Source organism: Candida jiufengensis, assembly GCF_024610255.1.
Source record: "Candida jiufengensis strain CBS 10846 chromosome Unknown scaffold5, whole genome shotgun sequence".
Lineage (NCBI taxonomy): Eukaryota > Fungi > Ascomycota > Pichiomycetes > Serinales > Debaryomycetaceae > Lodderomyces > Lodderomyces jiufengensis.
This window is the reverse complement of record NW_026261558.1, coordinates 153,198-174,894: the sequence shown is the minus strand read 5'-3', so window position 1 is coordinate 174,894 and position 21,697 is coordinate 153,198. Positions and strand designations below refer to the sequence as shown.

Below are 21,697 nucleotides of genomic sequence, written 5' to 3'. Positions count from 1 at the left end.
CAATTTTAACTACATCGAATGAACGAAGCCAATCAGAATGAAAAGGATGAATGAGGTCGAAACTGACCTTACAAGTAAGAAAATAAAAACAGAGTTCACTAAAGAAGATATTGCATATTTTTTCAACGATCAAATTTGGCAGTCGGAGTTTCAAAACACTAAAGAAGAAGAAGTCAAGAACAGTTCCCCCTATAAATGGGGTACAATCAAAAATTTAATGGATGACACATTGTTGAGAAAGGTCAGGGAGGAAGTGTTATCACAAATTGCATTTACAAAAAAAGAAACAGATATTTATAAAGTTTATCAACTGGGAGATTTAGCTAATCTTTCGGGTTTAGATTGGGATGATTTATCAAAATTACCATCATTATTCAAATTAAGAGCTGCGATATATAGTCAAGAATTTAGAGATGTGATTTCAAAAGTAACAGGTAGTGGGAAATTGAGTGGAGTTAAAACGGATATGTCAATTAATACATATACAAAAGGATGTCATTTATTAACTCATGATGATGTTATTGGTAGTAGAAGAGTTAGTTTTATATTATATTTGCCAGAACCTGATAAAGTTTGGAAGCCAGCATATGGAGGAGCATTAAGATTATTCCCCGCTATAGTACCCAATGTACCACAAACTGATTTTGAATGTAAATTAGTTCCACAATTTAATCAAATTGCATTTTTCACAGTTCAACCTGGATTAAGTTTTCATGATGTTGAAGAAGTCAGGGAGGATAGACATAGATTATCTATTCAGGGTTGGTTTCATATTCCCCAACCTGGAGAAGATGGATTTGTTGAAGGTGAACAAGCTAAAACTGAAGCATTATCTACTTTACAACAATTGCAAAGTAAAGAATTACAGGATTATGATTTTCCTAAAAATATAAGAGATGAGATAAATTCAATTGAATTGAAGAAGATAGAGTCTGATGAATTAACTAGTGATCAAATAGAGTATTTAAGTAAATACTTAAATCCAAAATATCTTAAAGATGATGTATTTAAACAATTAAGTGATTTTTTTATCAACGAATCATTAATAGAATTGAAAGATATTTTCAAAAAAGAATTTGCAGATGAACTTCATAAACAAATAAGGAAAACTGAGATAAATACTTCAACTCCACAAAAATCTTCAGATATACTACATCCTTGGAAAATAGCAATACCTCCTCATAAACAAAGATACTTGTACATAGATGGGAAATCAGATTTTACTCCAACAAAAGAAGAAATTGAATTTGTAAATAATACAGGACCACAAGAACTTCCAAATTTTAGTCTTTTGCAAACTAAAGAACAATCAGATACTCTATTGGTTGAAATTGCCGAATTTTTAAAATCAATAGCATTTAAAAAATGGTTAAGAAAAGTTACAAAACTAACACCAACAACTGAACAAATCTTGTTACGTAGATTTAGACCGGGTCACGATTTTATATTAGCTACAACCACAGATCAAGAAATTGCAAGAAATGAAACAGAAGAAAATGTATTATTAGAGGCGACTTTAAATTTAACTCCAACTGCTGAAAACTCACAAAATTGGGAATCTGGTGACTTTGGAGGTTATGAATTATGTATGGCTCAAGCAACTGAAGACGGTGAAGATGATGATCCTGCAATATACAAATCAAATAAAGATTCTGATGATGATAGTGTATTATGTACTAATCAATGTAAGTGGAATTCATTAACTTTAATGGTTAGAGATCCGTCAGTTTTAAAATTTGTTAAATATGTCAGTATTAATGCAAAGGGTTCAAGATGGGATGTCAGTTGTCAATGGAATGTCAAGAGTACTGAAGAAGATGATGAAGATGAGGAAAACGAAGAGGAAAATGGTAGTTAGTCACGTTAAATAGGTTTTAATATATATTAATACAAGTCATTTCAATCATCATCGCTATCTTCGTAGGTCGGTATTTCATCAAGTTGATTTTGTTGTGGTTGAGGTGGAGGTGGTTGGTGTTGCTTTGGTGGCAGTTGTTCAGTCTTAATTCTCTTAGTAGGTGGTTCACTTGAATGATGTCCGTTATTTGAATGTTTGTTTCTTCTTTCCATTTCTCTTTCTTTCCAAGCAGCTCCAATTTCAGGACATTTTGTGACTAACTCTTCCTCCGTGACACCATCTTTTATAGACAACAATATTTTTTCAACAACACTTATATGATTACCATTACTTTTATCATTTCTAAATCTCAACATTTCCCAATACCCTCTTTTTGTAGTCGATTGTCTACATTCAGCTATTTTACCTTGTAGTGGTTGACCCAATTCTTTTAATCTTTCCCAGTCTGAGTCTAATAAATCCAATTGTGCAAAATCGGTATGTACATTTGAACCTTGCCAAACTCTTAATTTGATTAATTCTGGTTTAGAATCATAATCTAAATATGATGAACTTGGATCTCTCGGGTCCATGTCTGGATCTTCATATTTATTATATACAAATTCTAATTGAAAATCTATAGTGTTTTCGTTGGCTGGTTTCCATTTCAATAGTGTTTGATCAGTTCCAAAAACATATGGAGTTTCCGCACATGTATAAATTAAACCATCTGATGAGTGAAATAATTGATCCATTTTTTGCAATACCTTTCCTGAATCTTGAGCGAATACCATACTTTTAAAACCAACTTTGAATGGGAAGTTTGGTGAGTTTACCACTGCTGGGTTATTTTTTTTAAATTGATCAAATGGTTTCATTACATTTTCCGTTATATAACCTAATCGTTTAGGTAGTATTCTATCTGTTATACATTTACCATTTATCACCAAAGCATCGAATAAACAATACCGAAGTACTGCTTCACTTACATTTTTATTTTCCAATACTAATTCCCCATCTAATAAAGTTCCATGATGATATGTTGGACTTGATGAAGTAGTCAAAGGAAAATGTATATTTGGAATGTAGTAATAATCATTTTCACGAGTTATTAAAAATACACCTTCACCTTTATCTGGATCATTTATAATGAACAAGAGACATCTTAATCCATCTGATTTCTCACAAACAAAATAATCCTTTTGCATTAATGTTTCTTCAAGATGTTTTCTTTCAAATGAAATTGGTTGAGATCCTGGAAACATAACACTTCTTCTACCTAATAATTCAGCAACCATTAGACGTAATTCTCTTGTTTCTTCTTCGTCTAGCTTGGTGCCGGGTATCACTGGTATATCTCGTTCTTCCAACTGAATCATGATGATATGATGGTTGGTTGTCGGCCTGATGGTGTTTGAATTTTGTGAATTTTTCAGGTACTATAATTAGGTTTTGAGATTTTCTTTTTTCGTATTTTTGTTTTTACAACACAATTTGGAACCATTATCATAAAGATCATCATCATCTGCTACAAGTAAATGAAATTGACATCACAGCAGATAAATGATGCTCCTATAATACTAAATATTGAGAATAAATTAACATTACTACTACGGAATCTCAACATCACGGAAATCAATAACCTACAAATAACCAACAATAAATTTCAAGTGATAGATTTAACAAACAATGATTTAATCAAGTTAGATAATATACCCAAAAATTTTGATAATCTAGAAACGCTATTGTTAGCAAATAATAATATAACGTACATCGATGAAGAATACTTCCCACTGGAAAACCACATCAAGTCAATATCATTAATGAATAACAACATCTACAGATTTCAGAAATGTTTTTACGACAAATTTCAAAATCTCGAGAATTTGATACTATTAGGTAATCCAATAACAAATTTGGAGAATTACAGATTATTTATGATTTGGTTAGTGCCGAGTTTGAAAGTACTAGACTTGGAAAAAGTGAAACCAAAAGAAAAAGAAGAAAGTGAAAAATTGTATGGTGAAAATAGAATTCAATTCGGAGTAAAAGCAGAGAAAATGATCAACAAGTTTAATACTATTTCAAATGGAGTCTCCAAAGATGAAAAACAGATGAATACAGTCGTTAAGAAATTGACTGATCAAGAGAAGAAAGAGTTATTGTCAAAGTTACAAAATTGTGATAGTATAGAAGAAATTGAGAAGATAGAAACAGCTTTACGAGAAGGTGTAATATAGAATTTGATAGATAATGAATGATCTTGTAAATACCTGTAGATTGTAATATTATAATGTCTTAAAATGATGTTTAAAATCTGGTTGTAAAAAATAATTCTACTTCAAATATCTCGAAATTTTTTTCATTACTTTACAAGAAAGGAACAACCACAAGATTTTGCAACCAACTTATATCTAAGATTTTTATTTAACTTATTAAAGTATTCATAGAAGATATATAACAGATATAAAATCATTCTCAAAAGTACTATTTCGAAATTCAAATTTTCACATATGCATCTACATTAAATTATGTCTACAAATGCTCGACCTAAAAGGAAAGCTACTATTAATAAAACTTATGACGACTCGATAGAATTATCCAAACTAGAAGATATTTCAGATTCAAATGGCAAAAAATCACAACCACAAACTAAAAAGAAAGAACCAATCAAGAATGGTCATGATATTACTACTAATGGGTCCAATGTTGTACCATATAATTGGCAACCAACCCCCACGCCACAAGATCATTTCTCCAACCGTCTAGACCTTTCAGGAGCAACAATAAACTTAAAGAAAATGACATTAAAATGTAAATATAAGAATGGCAAGTCTTTAACATTATCAAAAGGTCAATGCATATATATGATTAGTGAACCTCCAGGCGAGCCCTATTATATTGGAAGAATTAGAGGTTTTACAAATAAAAGAAATCATAAATATGAAGAAATTGGAATCGATGATAAAGAAGACAAAATGGTACCTGCAGAAGGTTATTTTTTCATAGTAAATTGGTTTTATAGACCCAGAGATATTACAAAAAATTCAGCAGATTCAAGATTATTATATGCAACTATGGATTCAGACGTTTGTCCATTGAGTAGTTTCAGAGGTTTAGTTACAGTTGAATTAAAACGAGATATAGAAGATTCCTATATTGAGAAACTGAGAAAACAACTATCTCCAGGTTTCACTCCAATAGAAGCATATGCCCAAAGTCCAAATTGTTTTTATTTTGATAAGTTATATGATCGTTATATGATTAGATCTTATGATGTACTACTGACTCAAAACTTATTACAGTATGCAGAAAAGGATAGCAAATCCAAAAACTATCTAATAGCATTGAACAAAAGATTTAGCTATATATTTTGTGAATCTACAAGAACAAAATCGTTAATTAATTCATTCAAAAATGATAATTCAACATGTTTCACCTGTGGATTATGGTCGGATCATAATGATTCTATAAGTTGTTTTGAATGTAAAAAATTATTTCACATGCTTTGTTTGGATCCACCACTTTTAAAAAAACCAAGTCGAGGATTTTCTTGGACTTGTGCATCTTGTACAAAAAAGCATGAAATTGAATACCACCAGAAAAAAATCTTGATGCTACTGCATGATAACAAATCTTCAAATCAAGATTCCCTAGCTGATGAACTAGCTGCATTAAGTTCTTTGGAAGCTGATGTTAAAAATATGGATCAATCTACTGACGTTGAAACTGTACTACCCAAATACGAAGTTATGGCAAAACAATTTTTGGTCAATGATTCAAAAATTTCACTCGAAGACAGAAGAATTAAAGAAGAATGGTGTATGAGATATTTAGGTTTAAATGCCAAATTAGAAGAAGGTGTTGATTTAGATGATAAATCACCATACCCAAGAGCATCTACAAGAATTGGTGCGAAACATCAAGCTATATATATCCCAGAATGTAATGGTCATCCAATAGTGTATTATGATGCAGAGAAAGTTGTAAAAAAGAAATCAAAAGCTAAACCGAAGGAGAAAGTAGAGGAAATAGCAAAACTAGAGGTTCCTAAAGAATTTGAAGATTTTGAAGTCAAAGACTATCCTGAATGGTTGCAACCGAGACCAAAAGGCTACATAGAGAGAGGAGTTGATGATGGTGAAGGTACAACTTGTACATTATTATGGAAAACCTCCCCTAAAGATATCGATGACAATTTTGAACATATGGATAAATTTATTGCAACTTGTGATGTTATAGCTGAAGGTTTAGGATTATCACCAAATTCTCCAAATTTTGTTGATGCTGTGGTTTTACTGTATATGAAAAATACTGGAGATGTTGACAAAGCATTTGATGAAGTACAAAAATTAACCAAAAAGAAATTGAATGAACCTGTTTTCAATAGAGAAGAAATAAAAAGGTTTGAAGCCGGAGTCAAAGAATTTGGAAATGAATTATTCCATGTTCAAAAAAGAGTTAAATCACAACCATTGACTCAAGTTGTTAGATTCTATTATCTTTGGAAGAAAACCAAGAATGGGAAGCAAATATGGGGTAATTACGAAGGAAGAGCTCCTAAAAAATCACACAATACCAAGGAAGAAAACAATCATAAACCACACATCAATGATGACATTACTAATCCTGAAGATGATTCATCGTATGAAGAAGAAAAAATCAAATCCAAAAATACCAAATTTATTTGTAAACATTGTAACTCAAAATACTCAACTCAATGGTTTAAAATCACCAATACACATGATGCAAATTCCGAGCTGGACTCGGTTGTAGCGTTATGTTTCAGATGTGCAAAATTATGGAGAAGATACGCAGTAATATGGCAAGACGCAGAGGAAGTCCAAAAAAGAAGTGGTAAATCAAATGGATGGAAAAAGAAAATTGAACCGGAATTACTACAAGATTCAAGTTTAATACTAGAGCATGCATTGTCATTGGGTATAGCTGTAACCTATGATCCAAAACTAGTTAATCAACTATCACCTGCTAAACCTTCTCCAGATAAGAAAGAATCATCCAAAAGAAAACCAACCTCATCATCACCAACTGAATCACCAACTCCGAAAGCTAAAAAAGTTAAAACAGAAGTCAAAGTTGAGAAAAAAGAGAAAGTTCCTAAAGTTCAAGAAATACAAACTGTTACATTTCGATCAATTGATGAAGTTGTTGGTTCATCGCTAGGTCAGCATACAAGATCATTACTTTTCAATCCAAACTATGAAACACCTAAAGCTTATGGATTGAGCAAAAAATTGATCAAAAGTGAAGCACCAAATGAACTAACCACCTTTATGGATCATTATAGAGAAATACAGTTAGGTGATGTCAGTGCTCCGTTAGTCAATTTTCAGACACCTCATCTTACATCTATAGAGTTACCATTTAAACCACATGAAAGAAAATGTTGTATATGTCGTGAACATGACACATCAAAAGCTTCATTACAAGAAATGTTGATATGTTCATCATGTGGTGTTAACGTTCATGCATCTTGTGCTGCTTACTCTTTACATGAAAAAGAATCTACAAAAGAATGGTTATGTGAACCATGCATAAATGACTTAAGACCAATACATACTGCTATTTATTCATGTTCTTTGTGTATGGCAAATGAAACTAATTATGAACTATCAATACTAGGTTCCCCTAATGTAAGGCCAGATTTCCTAAAACCAACGTCAGAAGGTAGTTGGTGTCATTTATTATGTTCAGTTTTCAATAGTGAATTCATTCAAGTTCTGAAAAATAAAAATGTTAATAATTGTACTTTATCAATTGAAAATGTTAGCAAAATTTATTTAAATAATCATAATTTAAAATGTGAAATATGTCAATCTAATAATGGTTCATTGGTGAAATGTGATTTATGTGATGAGCCTTGTTATTACCATCCAACTTGTGCTCAAGATACTCCAAATTATAAATTAGGTTTTAAATTAGTATCAGGAGTTAAATCATCACAACTTGTCAAAGTTAATGAGAATGTTGGGTTGTTAAAGTGTATTATGATCTGTCCAAAACATGATCAAACGAGTAATACCATTTTGAATTTTAGGACATTGGGCAAAAGAATGAGCTCAAAAGATTCGGAACCAAAACCAATAATAAAACTATTTCTTGAGGATTTACTCAAGACTAATAAAGCTCAATTCAGTGGACCTCACGCAAGATCATTAAATTACGTTAAAAATTGTAATTTGTTTTACAACAATGATCAAAACTCCAATGTCAATATCACATCTAATGGTCACATCAAAAAATGTTCGATTTGTTCAACTGACAGTTCACCAATGTGGTACGAATCAAACATTTGTAAATCATGTCATCATAAGTCTCAAAACTCTCCAAGCACCGAAGATGGAGAAGAAGAACCAATTAAAGAGTTATTATCAGCACCCTTGAATGGTGAAAACTATGGTATTAAAGATCAAAATGATAAATTAAAAAATGTATATAAACCAAATATCATTGATGAACTGTCATTAAACGTTCCTGTTGTTGAACCTATAAGATCAAAAATCTCAATTGTAGATATACTTACATAGAAATAAATATTGCATATACGACTAAATTATGATTTATAAAACTATAATTTATACAAACGTTTGTTACACTCTCATATAGCTACTATAACTATAGATATTAAAAATGATATAAGTAATGAAGGAATGTTAGCATTTGAACCACTCCAAAATTCAGTTGAATTTGCTGCTATTGATTCAGATATTGAATTTGTGATTGACGGATTGAATTCAGGGTTAACTGATATATCTGAAACTTGATCAATTGAGGTAGAATAATCTGGGTCAACTAATTCAGAATTTTTATCTTCTGCAGCAGCAGATGAATAGACATCAATTGAGCTCTCATGTGTTTCAGTTTTAGCACCTTCATTACCATCAGCTGAAAATAAACGGCCACTTGAAGGCAACTGATGCTCATTTGCTGTCTGTAGGATGAACCCGTTAGAGTATGCAATCACTGTTGATGCTCCATCGGAATTAATTCTTGTATTATAACCTTGGAAATTTGGATTCAAACTCAATGATAGGTTTTGTTGTGCATTCGTTGTAAAGATGTGTGTGGAATTCCCCTCGACGCTAAGCTCAACTTGCAAGGTTTGCGTGGTTGTATCTCCATCAGAGCCTACCAGAGAATAGACCACATTATAAGCTGTAGCAAAACCATTTGAATGATACGTTGAATTGGTTCCATCAATGGACTCATCAATAATTGAACTTATACCAGTACTAGTAGGCTCCGTTAAAACTGTGTAAATAGTAACTGCTCCTGCTACTGAAGCGTCTAATGTATCAATCAGTGTATATAATTGACCAGATGAATTTGTAGAAATAATAACTTGATAGACTGGACCAATTTCTTGACCATCAACACTCGTATAATTCAATCTAAATGAAGTAAAATCTGTTCCAAACAACTTTGTAATAGTAGATGTAGCATTCTCGTTCGTGGTAATTTCCACTCTTTGTACAATCAATGAATTAGCTGTGGTTGTAACGATTTGTGTGAAGAATGAATTTGTTCCATCTATTGACTCGTCGATAATTGACTTTGAAATGGTGTTAACAGACTGGGTTGGCTTTGCTTGTGTCGAAATTAATCCTAACGTTGAAGAATCTAAAGTGTCTATCAGGGTATATAATTGACCAAACAGATCAGTAGAAATGATTACCTGATAAAATCCATTTTCTTGACCATCAACACTTGTGTAATTTAATATGAATGAAGTTAAGTTTGTTCCAAATGACATTGTAGTAGTTGATGTAACACTTTCATCTGTTCTAATCTCCACTTTTTGAACAACTAATGAATTATCTGTATTTGCCACAATTTGAGTTATCACATTTGCAGTTGCAGTTGGACCTTCACCATCAATTGACGATAACTTATCACTACTATCTGAAGCACTAATTCCTGATTCTGCACCTTCTGTGAAACCTTCAGATTGACTTTCAGTAATTATAATTGTACTGGTTACAATTTCCAATGTAATATTGTTGTCAGTAGTAAACTCAGAACCGGTAAATGGGCCCTCTGCTACATCAATTGAACTGAAATAAGTTACTACACCACCTATGGTAGTTGAACCAGATTCAGCATATGATTCCAAATATTGATCTACCGAACTTGGATAACTTGAATACTTGGAGTCTGCGCCATCAATTGAGTATCCTCCATCGGCACCGTCTATTGAATATGAATTGGATGAATAATCATTTGAAGAGCCAGAACTTATATGAGTTGAGTAAGTGGAATCCGAACCATCTACCGAGCTGGAGTATCTTGCATCAGCACCATCAATTGAATACGAATTTGTTGAAAAAATTTCTGAAAGACTTGAAGTTTGTGATAGTGAGCTTGTTTGATTACTTAAAGAACTCGATTGTTGTATTGATGAGGTTTGCAGCACACTAGTCGAAGTTTCTGAACTAGCTAAAGTTGGATTTGTGGTATTGAAAAATGATGCTATACTTGGCTCGGGTTCTGCACTTGATTCTTCAATCGATGACTCCTGTGTGGTTTCTGATAATAATCCAATTGAAGAAAATATTAAATTAGAATTTAATAGGGACGTTAAACGATCAATTGACCTAGAATCAGCGGATGTCACAAAACTTTCTGATGAACTATATGTAATAGCAACACTTGATGCAACATTTGGTCCGCTATAGTATGTATTTGTCTCTTCAACAGACTCTTCCACAACTTCACTTCCAATACCACTTTCAACATTATATTGGCTACTTGATGATTCAGTGTTAATTTTGCTGGATGATACATATGGCTCGGTTTCACCATCTGAGGGACTAAAAATTATTTCACTCACAGATACGGAACTTTCCAAGTCAATACTAATTTCAGTTGATTGGTACAATGATTCAGCCAATTTGGATTCTTCCAGATTATACGGTAATGAAGCATAAGTGCTGGTCGTCGTGGATTCGACAATATTCTCAACTGCTTCTGTAATTATTCCCAGTTCGTTAGTGGTAGTCAGAACAACGCCTGCAACACTTATTTCTACTATTTCTGATTCATATGAATTAGTTGTTGTCTCATTTGTAAATTCTGAGTCATTTTTGGATGTTGATTCTGACTCATTACCATTTTCAGTTGAAGTTGACTCATTTTCTGATGGCTCCAAAGTACTTGCACTTGATTGTACCTCCTCATTTGTAAATTTTTCACTAAACTCCAATATGTCACTTGATGAAGTTCCAAAACTCTCAAACTCAATACTAGTTTTTAAATTATCACTTGTGGCGATACTTGTACTCTCCGAATCACTTGTGATTTCTCCACTACTCTCCGAATTAGCAGTAATTGAATCACTTGTAATTTCACTTGCTGTTTCATTAAGCGTCTCCAGATTAATTGCAGCCTCTTCGCTAACTTCTGAGCTATTGCTGCTTATTTCATATTTTGAAGTATAAACACCACCATCGCTTAAAGTCTCGCCAGTGGAGTCTAGACTTGATGAAGTAAATCCCAAATTTGTTTCACCAGCACTCTCAGTTTCACTTGTAGGTTCAATAGTGGACTCAAATTCCGAGCTGACATTTACGGTCTCACTGGTCGATTGCGGGCTATTTAAGGTAGATTCAAAGTCTGATTTAGAACTGCTCTCAACATCACTCACAAATTCACTTGAAAATTCCAAATAATTTGCAGTAGATTCAAGTTCTGAGCTAAAACCATTATCACCTGTAGTCCCACTGAAAGATTCTGAGCTGTATTCAGTAGACTCAGCCTCTGAGCTATAGCTACTTTTATCAACAATTGTAATCTCATTAGTAGACTCTGAGTTGTCAATTGTAGATTCTGGACTATCACTTGTAGGTTCTGAATTATCACTTGCAGATTCTAAATTATATGAAACAAGCTCATTTTCTAAGCTAGTACTAAATTCATCACTCATGGTTTTTACAGTTGATTCTAATTTTGAACTATTGCTAGGTTCATCACTTATAGATTCATTACTAAATTCTATTTCGTATGATGTAGTGGAGTCAAATTCTGAAGTAAGACTACTTCCATTACTTGCACTTGCAGATTGTGCTGTGAACTCGGATTGATATACGCTTGATTCAGAATCTGAATGATTACTGTCTACATTACTTGTGGCTTCACTTACACCTTCGCCTGTAAATACTGATGTAGATTCTGTTTGATTTATGCTTGATTCATATTCTGAAATACTAATTTCATCACTTGTAGTTTCAGTTGAAGAATCTGAGGTATTCGTGGAGGATTCATACTCAGAATTAGATGTGCTTGATTCATATTCCGAATTGTATGTAGATGACTCGAACTCTGAAATATTGCTATTATTACTTTCATCAATTGTACTTTCACTTGTTGGTTCCAGCTCCGAACTAGTGCTGCTCTCATCACTTGTAATTTCTGCTGTAGATTCTAATTCATTTGAAGCAGATACGATATCTGAACTACTCAAACTTTCATCACTTGTGATTTCACTTGCTGATTCCGATTCTGAAGTAGTGTTGCTTTCATCGCTTGCACTCTCAGCGGTAGATTCAACTTCTGAAGTAGAACTACCTCCATTACTACTACCATGGATTGTAGATTCTAATTCTGAGCTACTGCCACTCTCATCACCTGTACTTCCAGAAGTTGATGCTGCTTCATTTGTTGTAGATTCAATTTCTGAACTAATAATACTTTCTTTACTTGTAGTTTCCGTGTTAGATTCTGAATTATATGTACTTGCGTTACCTGAAGCATCAACAGAAGCAAAGAAAGTACTTCCATCTTCACTTTGACTATCTTTTATAGTTTCTGATTCATATGCACTTGATTGATATTCTGAACTATGAATATTTTCATCACTTGTAGTTTCACTGGCAGATCCTGAATCATATGCACTTGATTCAAAGTCTGAGCTATAAACACTTTCATCACTTGTTGGTTCACTTGTTAATTGTGATTCATATGTACTTGAATTACCTGATGCATCAACAGATGTAAATAAACTACTTTCAACCTCACTTTGACTACCACTTATAGTTTCTGATTCGTACGTACTTGATTCAAATTCTGAACTATAAATACTTTCATCACTTGTAGTTTCACTGGTAGATTCTGATTCATATGTACTTGATTCATACTCTGAACTATGAATACTTTCATCACTTGTAGCTCTACTAGTTGATTCTGATTCATTTGTTGTAGATTCAATTTCTGAGCTATAAATACTTTCATCACTTGTAGTCTCACTTGCAGATTCTGTATCATATGTACTTAAACTGCCTGATGCATCAACAGATGTAAATGAATTGCTTTCATCCTCACTTGAATTCTCACTTATAGCTTCCGATTCGTATGTGCTTGATTCAAATTCTGAACTATGAATACTTTCACCACTTGTAGTTTCACTGGTAGATTCTGATTCATAAGTACTTGATTCATACTCTGAACTATAAATACTTTCATCACTTGTAGTCTCACTTGTAGATTCTGAGTCATATGTACTTGCAATTTCTGATGCATCAACAGTTGTAAATGAATTTCTTTCATCCTCACTTGAATTTTCACTTATAGCTTCCGATTCGTATGCACTTGATTGATATTCTGAACTATAAATATTTTCGTCACTTGTAGTTTCACTAGTAGACTCTGATGAATTTGTACTTGCAATATCTGATGCATCAATAGATGTGAATGAACTACTTTCATTCTCATTTGGACTTTCACTTATAGTTTCTGATTCATGTGTACTTGATTCATATTCTGAACTATGAATATTTTCATCACTTGTAGTTTCACTGGTAGATTCTGATTCATATGTACTTGATTCATATGCACTTGATTGGTTTTCTGAACTATAAATATTTTCATCACTTGTAGTTTCACTGGTAGATCCTGAATCATATGCACTTGATTCAAAGTCTGAGCTATAAACGCTTTCATCACTTGTTGGTTCACTTGTTAATCCTGATTCATATGTACTTGAATTACCTGATGCATCAACAGATGTAAATAAACTACTTTCATCCTCACTTTGACTACCACTTATAGTTTCTGATTCGTACGTACTTAATTCAAATTCTGAACTATAAATGTTTTCATCACTTGTAGTTTCCGTAATATATCCTGAATCATATGTACTTAAATTATCTGATGCATCAACAGATGTGAATAAACTACTTTCGGTCTCACTTTGACTTTCACTTAAAGTTTCTGATTCGTATGTACTTGATTGAAATTCTGAACTATAAATGTTTTCATCACTTGTAGTTTCCGTAATAGATTCTGATTCATATGTACTTAAATTATCTGATGCATCAGCAGATGTGAATAAACTACTTTCAGTTTCACTTGTGTATTCTGATTGAGATGCACCTGATTCATATTCTGAACTATAATTTTCATCACTAGTTGATTCAAATTCTGAGCTATTACTATAAATATCACTAGTACTTTCATTTGAAAATTCTGAATTTTCTGTGGTTGATTCATAGTCTGAGCTAGATGTAGTGGATTCGTATTCTGATGTAGTGGATTCAAATTCTGATGTTGAGGACTCATATACTGAATTATATGTACTTGAAATATATTCTGAATTATATGTACTGGAAATGTATTCTGAATTATATGTACTAGAAATATATTCAGAACTGAGACTACTACTTTCAACATCACTGATAGTCTCAGTAATAACAACAGTATCAGTAGTAGAACTCCCCAAGGCATTAATAGATGTAAGTAAAGTAGTCCAAATTCTATATATACCTGTAAACCATTCCCCATAAATGTTTGTAGTTATTAAAACACTAACTTGAAATGATGTTGAAGATTCCGAATAAGGAAAAATGAAATTAGTTAATGATGTAGGTAAGGGAGTTGAAATAGTTGTCCAAACCCCATTTGAATTTCTAGTTATTAAAATTTCCCCAACATCTGTTTCTAAATTTCCTATTGAATCTGTTGTTGTGAATATTGTCGTGTATCTTGTGACTGTTGGTGGTGGGATTATGGAAGTTGATCTATATAATGAATGAGCACTATTTGAAGTCTCAACTATAACCGCTTGATAAGTAGTTGATCGTGAAGTTATTATTGTTGTATACGATGTAAAAAAGTTATTTATTGGGGCAACTTGAGTATGAACATTACCATTTGAATCAACTGCTACAACAATGACGTAAACTTCACCAGAATATGAGAAATAATAAGTGATTGGTGCATCTGAAGATATTGGTTCATTTTCCGGAATGTTAGTTGTTGTTTCCCATTCATTATCCGAGTTTGTTGTGACGTAAACTTCAACTACTGACGTAACTGTCGAACTGTTTTCTGTGTATACAACCAAAGATGTATAGTTTGTTGCTGATTGTGGGATTATTGATGTTGTGGTATACCAATTTGAATCTGTATCATCAGTTACAATTACTACTGCGGAGATAGTTTGAGTACCACCATCGCTATCTGAATCAACACTAACAAAAGTTGTAGTGTATGTAGTGTATTGTTGTTTATAAGTAGTAGTGTACCATTGATTTTGATCATCAGTTGAAACAACAACAGAAGCAGTAACAGTTTCATACCCACCTTGTTCGTTTGTAGTTAAATAAGTTGTTGCATAATTCTGGAAAGATGGATCAATTGATCTTGTTATAGTTGTCCAACTACCATCAGAATTTGTAGTTACTATCCTTATATTTGTAGTGACACTCATTTGACCATCTGTGATTACAGTTTGAGTATGTGTATACTCTGTAAAAGTTGGACCGATCATATTTGAGGTTGTGTACCAATGACCACCACTGTTGGTTGAAATTACAACTTGCCAAGCTTGTTCCGTTCTTGTCCTTCTTTCAGTGTCAAATCCATATAATGTTGTAGTATAGATTGTATATGCTTCTGGAAGATCACTTGTGATTGTTGTCCAAGAACCATCTGAATTTGTAGTTACAAAGATTTCAACTGCGTCATAACTAGTTGAGCCACCATCAGTAATTGATAAAGTTGTTGTAAAATGAGTGTATTCAGGTGTAATTGTACTTGTTTGAGTTACCCACTGATTTGAAGTTGTGGTTGTTACTATTATTCTAACTAATGTACCATCAGTATTTGTAGTTGTATAATCTTGGAACGATAATAATGCAAAAGTTGAAGTACTAGTATACCAAGCAGTTTCTGATCCAACAAAAACAAGCCCACTTCTTGTAACAATTTGATGATTTGAAATTTCATGAAAATAAGTAGTATAAGTGCGTGAACTAATTGTCGTGGGTGTAGAATAATATGAAGTTGAAGTAAACCAAGTACCTAAAGAATTAGTGGAGACAACAACCTGAGCAGTTCTTGTCAAGGTTTGAGTGTCTGAAGTTTGAGTTATTGTAGTTTCAAAATTAACTGGTTTATTACCTGGAGTTTCTGGTTGTGATTTACATGCCATACATGAAGAAGGTCTTGCAGTTGATGGTGGAGCTCCTGAATATCCAACAGCATTGTTTACAGTGGGGACTAAACCACTATTATCTGTTGTTATATAAAATAAATTACTATTATAACCTAAACCAATATTGAATCTTTGCAGTAATGCCAATGAATATAACGTTAAAATACCAGAGCTAGAATCATAATAATAAGACCCATGTAATAATGTACCTGCTAAAGTAGTAGTTAATGCAAGTTTATTATTTGAACCAAAACCATAAACTCTAAAAGTCTGAGGGGTAGATAAAGCTTCCACAATTACTGAACTTTCTGAATTTTCCATTAAAATATTTTGAGTAGTTCCAAATACTAGCAATGCATTTGGTAATAGTAATGTAGATTTTCTTTGTAATACAAAACATCCACTTCCAAAGACAGAAGTTGTTTGTTGATATTCAATATTGTTTAAACATATAGTACCAGGATTTATAACACTTGAACCAGTAGTTCCTAAAATTGTTTTTGCATTTGTTCTAAAATTTTGTGATAATACCATTAATCCAGTATTTCCCCAAGTAAGTGCTTGAATTTCATAATTTGGAATACCTAAAGTAGCATCTCCTGACATATAAAATTCTCCATTATTTATAAATGAAGCACCCAATAATCTATAAGATGGAGCAACCAATGAATTTGCTGCATTGAATGATATAATTCCATCATTTTCAATATTATAAATCAATCCTAATAAAGCAATTCTTAATGCAATTGTATTCGAATTACTTTGAACATAAAATCCAGCACCAGTGTTGACTTTCACGTTACCAAAAATTTCTAAAATATAATTATCAATGACAGACCAAAATACATTTGGCGCAATAGTTACACCAGTAAATTCAACACCAACTTGACCTCTTGTAATTGTATTGTGTGTGACATCAGCAGTTAAAACATTTTTAATTAACCAGACTAATGTGAATACTGTAATAAACCGCATTATGTTTGTAGTTTTGGATTGATAAAACCATGTATTTCCTTATTCATGATGGCCACTTTACATATATAAAGCATCTCTAGCTTGGTAGAACGGCTAGTTTATGAATCTCGTAAATGTAACATAGTACTCAAAAATAAGGTTTATATTAAGCTTTTGAGATGAATAAACTCTTAGAAAAACCATACCATTTAATTATGTGCATAATATTATTTGAAATTGAGTAATTGTTACATGAGACTGAGTAAATTGAATAATTTCTAAGTTTTGTAACATATAATGAATAAATCCTCTTTGAAGATTTTAAGGTTTTAAAAGTTTAAGTTAGTGGCATGTTATAATACATCATAAATTTTAAATGAAAAAGTAAATAAATTCACTTGATTGAGCATTGAATTAAGTTTTTATAAATCTACAGTTATGATTTTCAGCCAATCTCATGTAAAATTAATTGTGGTTTTACGAAGGGTGCAACCTAATTGACTTACAAATCTAGAGGCATTTTATTTAATATAAAAGTCTTAAATTTATACGAAATTATACCTCAAAAGATTTCGATTTATATGAATGACCATATACAAAGGGTTCCATCGCTTTAAAATTAAGGATCAAATTATTACTTGATTTTTATATAGGATTTCAATCACCGGATAATGGAAATGTTGCAACTCCTCTGGCACTTGTAATTTCTTTTCTGTTGATCCAATTAGATTATTTTTATGCTCTTAGACAACTTCTTGATACATTGGATAATCCCTAAACTCGTGACATATCTGGTTGAAGCTTAGAATTAATATTCTGCAAAAATCTATATTTTGGTTGTAAAAATTCAGCGGGGAAATAAGAAAATTAATTCAAAACAGTTTGGTAGCTTTGATGTCAGCTGAGTATTGTCGGTATTTACTTATTTGAGACAAACGGCTATAGATATTTCCAATTTTGTGTATTAATCCGAAAAAAATGCAAAAAGTACCTGTATATAATTCAATTATTGATAAACTAATTTATAACTTTCTTATCGTCCAATTAAAATTAATTATTTTATATTTTTAAATTTTTAATTATTTGAAACATTAATTAAATTTTGAATAACTTTAAGAGGTATTGTTTAAATTTTAGATGAAAGTTTTAATGAAGTAAAAACAATGTTAAGATGACAATAGAATTGGCTTATTTATATGAACAATTGAGCTAAATAAGATTGTTTAACTTAAATAGCTGTTTAATTATAGTTGGAACAATAAAAATTTACTATTCATAAAAACTTAAAAACTTAGATAATGTCAAAATCTATAATACCCCTTAACGATAAAAAAAGATGGAAGTTCTTTGTGATTTGAAATCCCGGGAAGTAGAAAGTACAATTGAAACAGATGATCCAAATAGTTTAATTGGTCGGATTAACTATTTGATTTTTATATTAATTTGAAACTTTTAATAATTTCAATTTTAGCGAAGTTTCAAAGTCTTTTATAATCTTATGAAATTTATTGAATAAATACATATAATATTTGTAACTAGAAATGAAAAGTTAAACCGAAAGAATGGTTTGCTTTCTTTTGTGTGAAAAATATTCTATAAAATTTATCCGTTTATAAATTTAGTAATTAGAATTGAATAATAACAAAAAGACAAGAAGAAGAAGACCAATAAACTTTTAAAAATTATTTTAAAGTTTTAAAATTTGAAAATGTCAAATTTAAGTAAAATTTATGAACTGTTTTTTTATTTTATATGAATAATTTATAATTTGGAATAAGTTACTATGATTATCTACAATTGACCCTTTTTTGAAACAAGCTTAGTAAATTAAATAATAATTCAGTTACTTTTTCTTGTTTGTATATTGTTGATAATAATCGATAAAGACGTTAATTTATATATTATTATAGGAATTAATAAAAAATAAAATTATCACTAAAAATTTATTAAAACAAATAAATAAATTAAAGAAATATTTTTTCCAATTGATTTTTAATTCACAAAAAGTTAAAGAATAATTATATATATCTTTATACAATTTGGACGTTTTAATTTCCATTATTAACAATTTCATATTGGTTTAATTATTTACATATTACTTCTCTTTACTTTACATTACAACCAAATTTATTATATTGTTCATCATTTAATTAAATTACTGTTTAAAAGAACATTAATTAGTTTATTATCAGTCTAACATTCTTTTTTGGAATTATCATATGAATATAAATCATCATTCACCTGGTTTATCAGGTAATAACAATCATAATATTAATCAAAACAATCATCTTATACATCATCATCACCATCATCATTATAATAATAATAATAATAGTACATCCCATTCATCTCCAATATATTTAAATTCACCATCTTCATTAAGTTCAAGTTATCCAAACTCAAATATATTTCAAAATAATCAACAACATCAACAATCACAATCACAAAATAGACCTCAATTTAATACAACTCAATCACATCAAAATATCAATACTTTTCACTCCTCAAATTCTAAATCACAACCAAAATTTAAATTTAATCTAAATAAAGATTCATCAACAAATAATAATAGTATAAAATTATCACACCTTTTATCAAATGAAATTAATAATATAGAAAATTTATGGAAATTATATAATAAAGCAAGAGATTCATTACCTTATAAATCAAGAATGGAAAATTTAACTTGGAGAATGATGTATTTAACAAATAATAATATTTATAATATAAATTCTTCTAAAAATTATGGAGAAACAAATAATTCAAATTTAATTACGCCACATAATTTTAAACAACAACCACAACCTTTACCAAATCATTTAAACCAATCACCTAATCAACAACTACATTTTGATAGTATTGATCCTGGAGCTGATGATTTTGATTATGTTGCACATATTAAAAAAATTGGTTCAACTAATTTAATGGATTCTCATAACGAATTTAATAATTTACAACAAGATTTTGATAATAGCAATAATAATCATAGCACCAATAATAATAACACCAATAAAAGCCTGAGTGGTATGACTTCAATAACGGCAATCCCCAAGAAAAGACAAGCTCATTATTCACCCACAACCAAACCAATGTCACAATTATCTCAACAATTAAATGAATTTAATAAATTTAATCATCCACATCAACCACACCCAAATCATCCACAACATTTTCATCATCATCATCACAATAATGACATAGATTATCCTCATCCTTCATCTTTTGAATTTTCATTAGATCCTTTAGCTTTTGAAGGTCCTAATAATAATTTTACAGATATAAATTTACATTCATCATTTCAAGATAGTTTAACATCATCTTTTGAAAAACCTATATTTGATGATTTTAATACTCCTATAAATACTGCTCCATCTTCATTATCAACTATTATACCACAAAATACTCAATTTATAAATAATCAAAGAAATTCAATGACTACTCCTACAAATATATTAAGACAAGAATCTTTAATATCATTACCAGAATTTAATCAAAATCATCATCCTAATTCAAATTTCCATCCTTCAAGTTTAAATTTTTCTAATCATCAATTTTTAAATGATACGTATTTAGATAGATCAACTTCACAAACACCTATATCACATAGTTTAAATAATCATAACGAATCATTTATAAATCAACAAGATGTACAATTTACATTACCTTCTCAAGATCAACAACAACAACAACAGCTACAAGAAGAACCTAAAAAACGCAAGCCAAAACAAACAAAAATAAAACAACAAAAAAAGGGTTTGACTCCAGAAGCTACAACATCAACAACAACAACAACCACAACACAACAAATAAATGCAACAAATTCAACAACAAGTTGTACAAACTGTCACACAAATACAACCCCATTATGGAGAAGAAATCCAGAAGGTCAACCGTTATGTAACGCATGTGGTTTATTTCTAAAATTACATGGAGTTGTAAGACCACTTTCTTTAAAAACAGACGTTATAAAAAAGAGACAAAGAGGTAATGGTAAAAATTCAGTTGAAGATGGAGATGATTTAAATCCAACATCAATAAACGATAATAAGAAACCTATTACTACCACAACACCAACATCAACAACTAATGGAATAACCAAATCAAGAAGACCAAGTTTTAAACGTAACAAATCCAAAACAAAAGTAAGTGAGTCATTAAGTACCAATTTTCTAAATAATTTAAATGTTAATAATGGGAACACAAATGTTTTAAATATAAGTAATTCAAATAATTTAGGTGGTGTTGTTGAAATTCCACCAATTAATCATGGTAGTAATAGTAATGATGAAGATTTAGTGACTATCAGAAATGAATATGATTGGTTAAATTACTGAATATACATTTATATAGAATATTAATGAATTAATAAAGTAATAAAATATTAATAATAGAGTAATGATGAAAACTCGTACCGTAGTTGAAAACTGTGTAAATAATTTGTGCAACAAAAAAAATCT

The 21,697-nt window shown here is 30.9% G+C and overlaps 6 protein-coding genes across 6 annotated transcripts; 4 read left to right on the top strand and 2 right to left on the bottom strand. All coding sequences in view use genetic code 12, as the record gives it.

Moving 5' to 3' along the window:
- Positions 1-37: 37 nt before the first annotated feature.
- OFD1 (oxidative DNA demethylase) lies at positions 38-1,858 on the top strand (the record flags this gene model as incomplete). Its single annotated transcript, XM_051761890.1, has 1 exon — positions 38-1,858. The coding sequence occupies one exon, from the start codon at positions 38-40 to the stop codon at positions 1,856-1,858; it is 1,821 nt and encodes a 606-aa protein (XP_051621050.1).
- A 41-nt stretch (positions 1,859-1,899) lies between these two features.
- CGT1 (mRNA guanylyltransferase) lies at positions 1,900-3,216 on the bottom strand (the record flags this gene model as incomplete). The annotated part of the gene is made up of 1 exon (XM_051761889.1): positions 1,900-3,216. One exon carries the CDS (start codon positions 3,214-3,216, stop codon positions 1,900-1,902), a length of 1,317 nt encoding a protein of 438 aa, XP_051621049.1.
- A 159-nt stretch (positions 3,217-3,375) lies between these two features.
- LEA1 (U2 snRNP complex subunit) lies at positions 3,376-4,077 on the top strand (the record flags this gene model as incomplete). The annotated part of the gene is made up of 1 exon (XM_051761888.1): positions 3,376-4,077. One exon carries the CDS (start codon positions 3,376-3,378, stop codon positions 4,075-4,077), a length of 702 nt encoding a protein of 233 aa, XP_051621048.1.
- A 291-nt stretch (positions 4,078-4,368) lies between these two features.
- Positions 4,369-8,385, top strand: KGF54_001509 (DNA-binding E3 ubiquitin-protein ligase; the record flags this gene model as incomplete). Its single annotated transcript, XM_051761886.1, has 1 exon — positions 4,369-8,385. The coding sequence occupies one exon, from the start codon at positions 4,369-4,371 to the stop codon at positions 8,383-8,385; it is 4,017 nt and encodes a 1,338-aa protein (XP_051621047.1).
- A 71-nt stretch (positions 8,386-8,456) lies between these two features.
- Positions 8,457-17,261, bottom strand: KGF54_001508 (uncharacterized protein; the record flags this gene model as incomplete). The annotated part of the gene is made up of 1 exon (XM_051761885.1): positions 8,457-17,261. The coding sequence occupies one exon, from the start codon at positions 17,259-17,261 to the stop codon at positions 8,457-8,459; it is 8,805 nt and encodes a 2,934-aa protein (XP_051621046.1).
- A 2,198-nt stretch (positions 17,262-19,459) lies between these two features.
- GAT1 (Gat1p) lies at positions 19,460-21,574 on the top strand (the record flags this gene model as incomplete). Its single annotated transcript, XM_051761884.1, has 1 exon — positions 19,460-21,574. One exon carries the CDS (start codon positions 19,460-19,462, stop codon positions 21,572-21,574), a length of 2,115 nt encoding a protein of 704 aa, XP_051621045.1.
- Between the last annotated feature and the right edge of the window lie 123 nt (positions 21,575-21,697).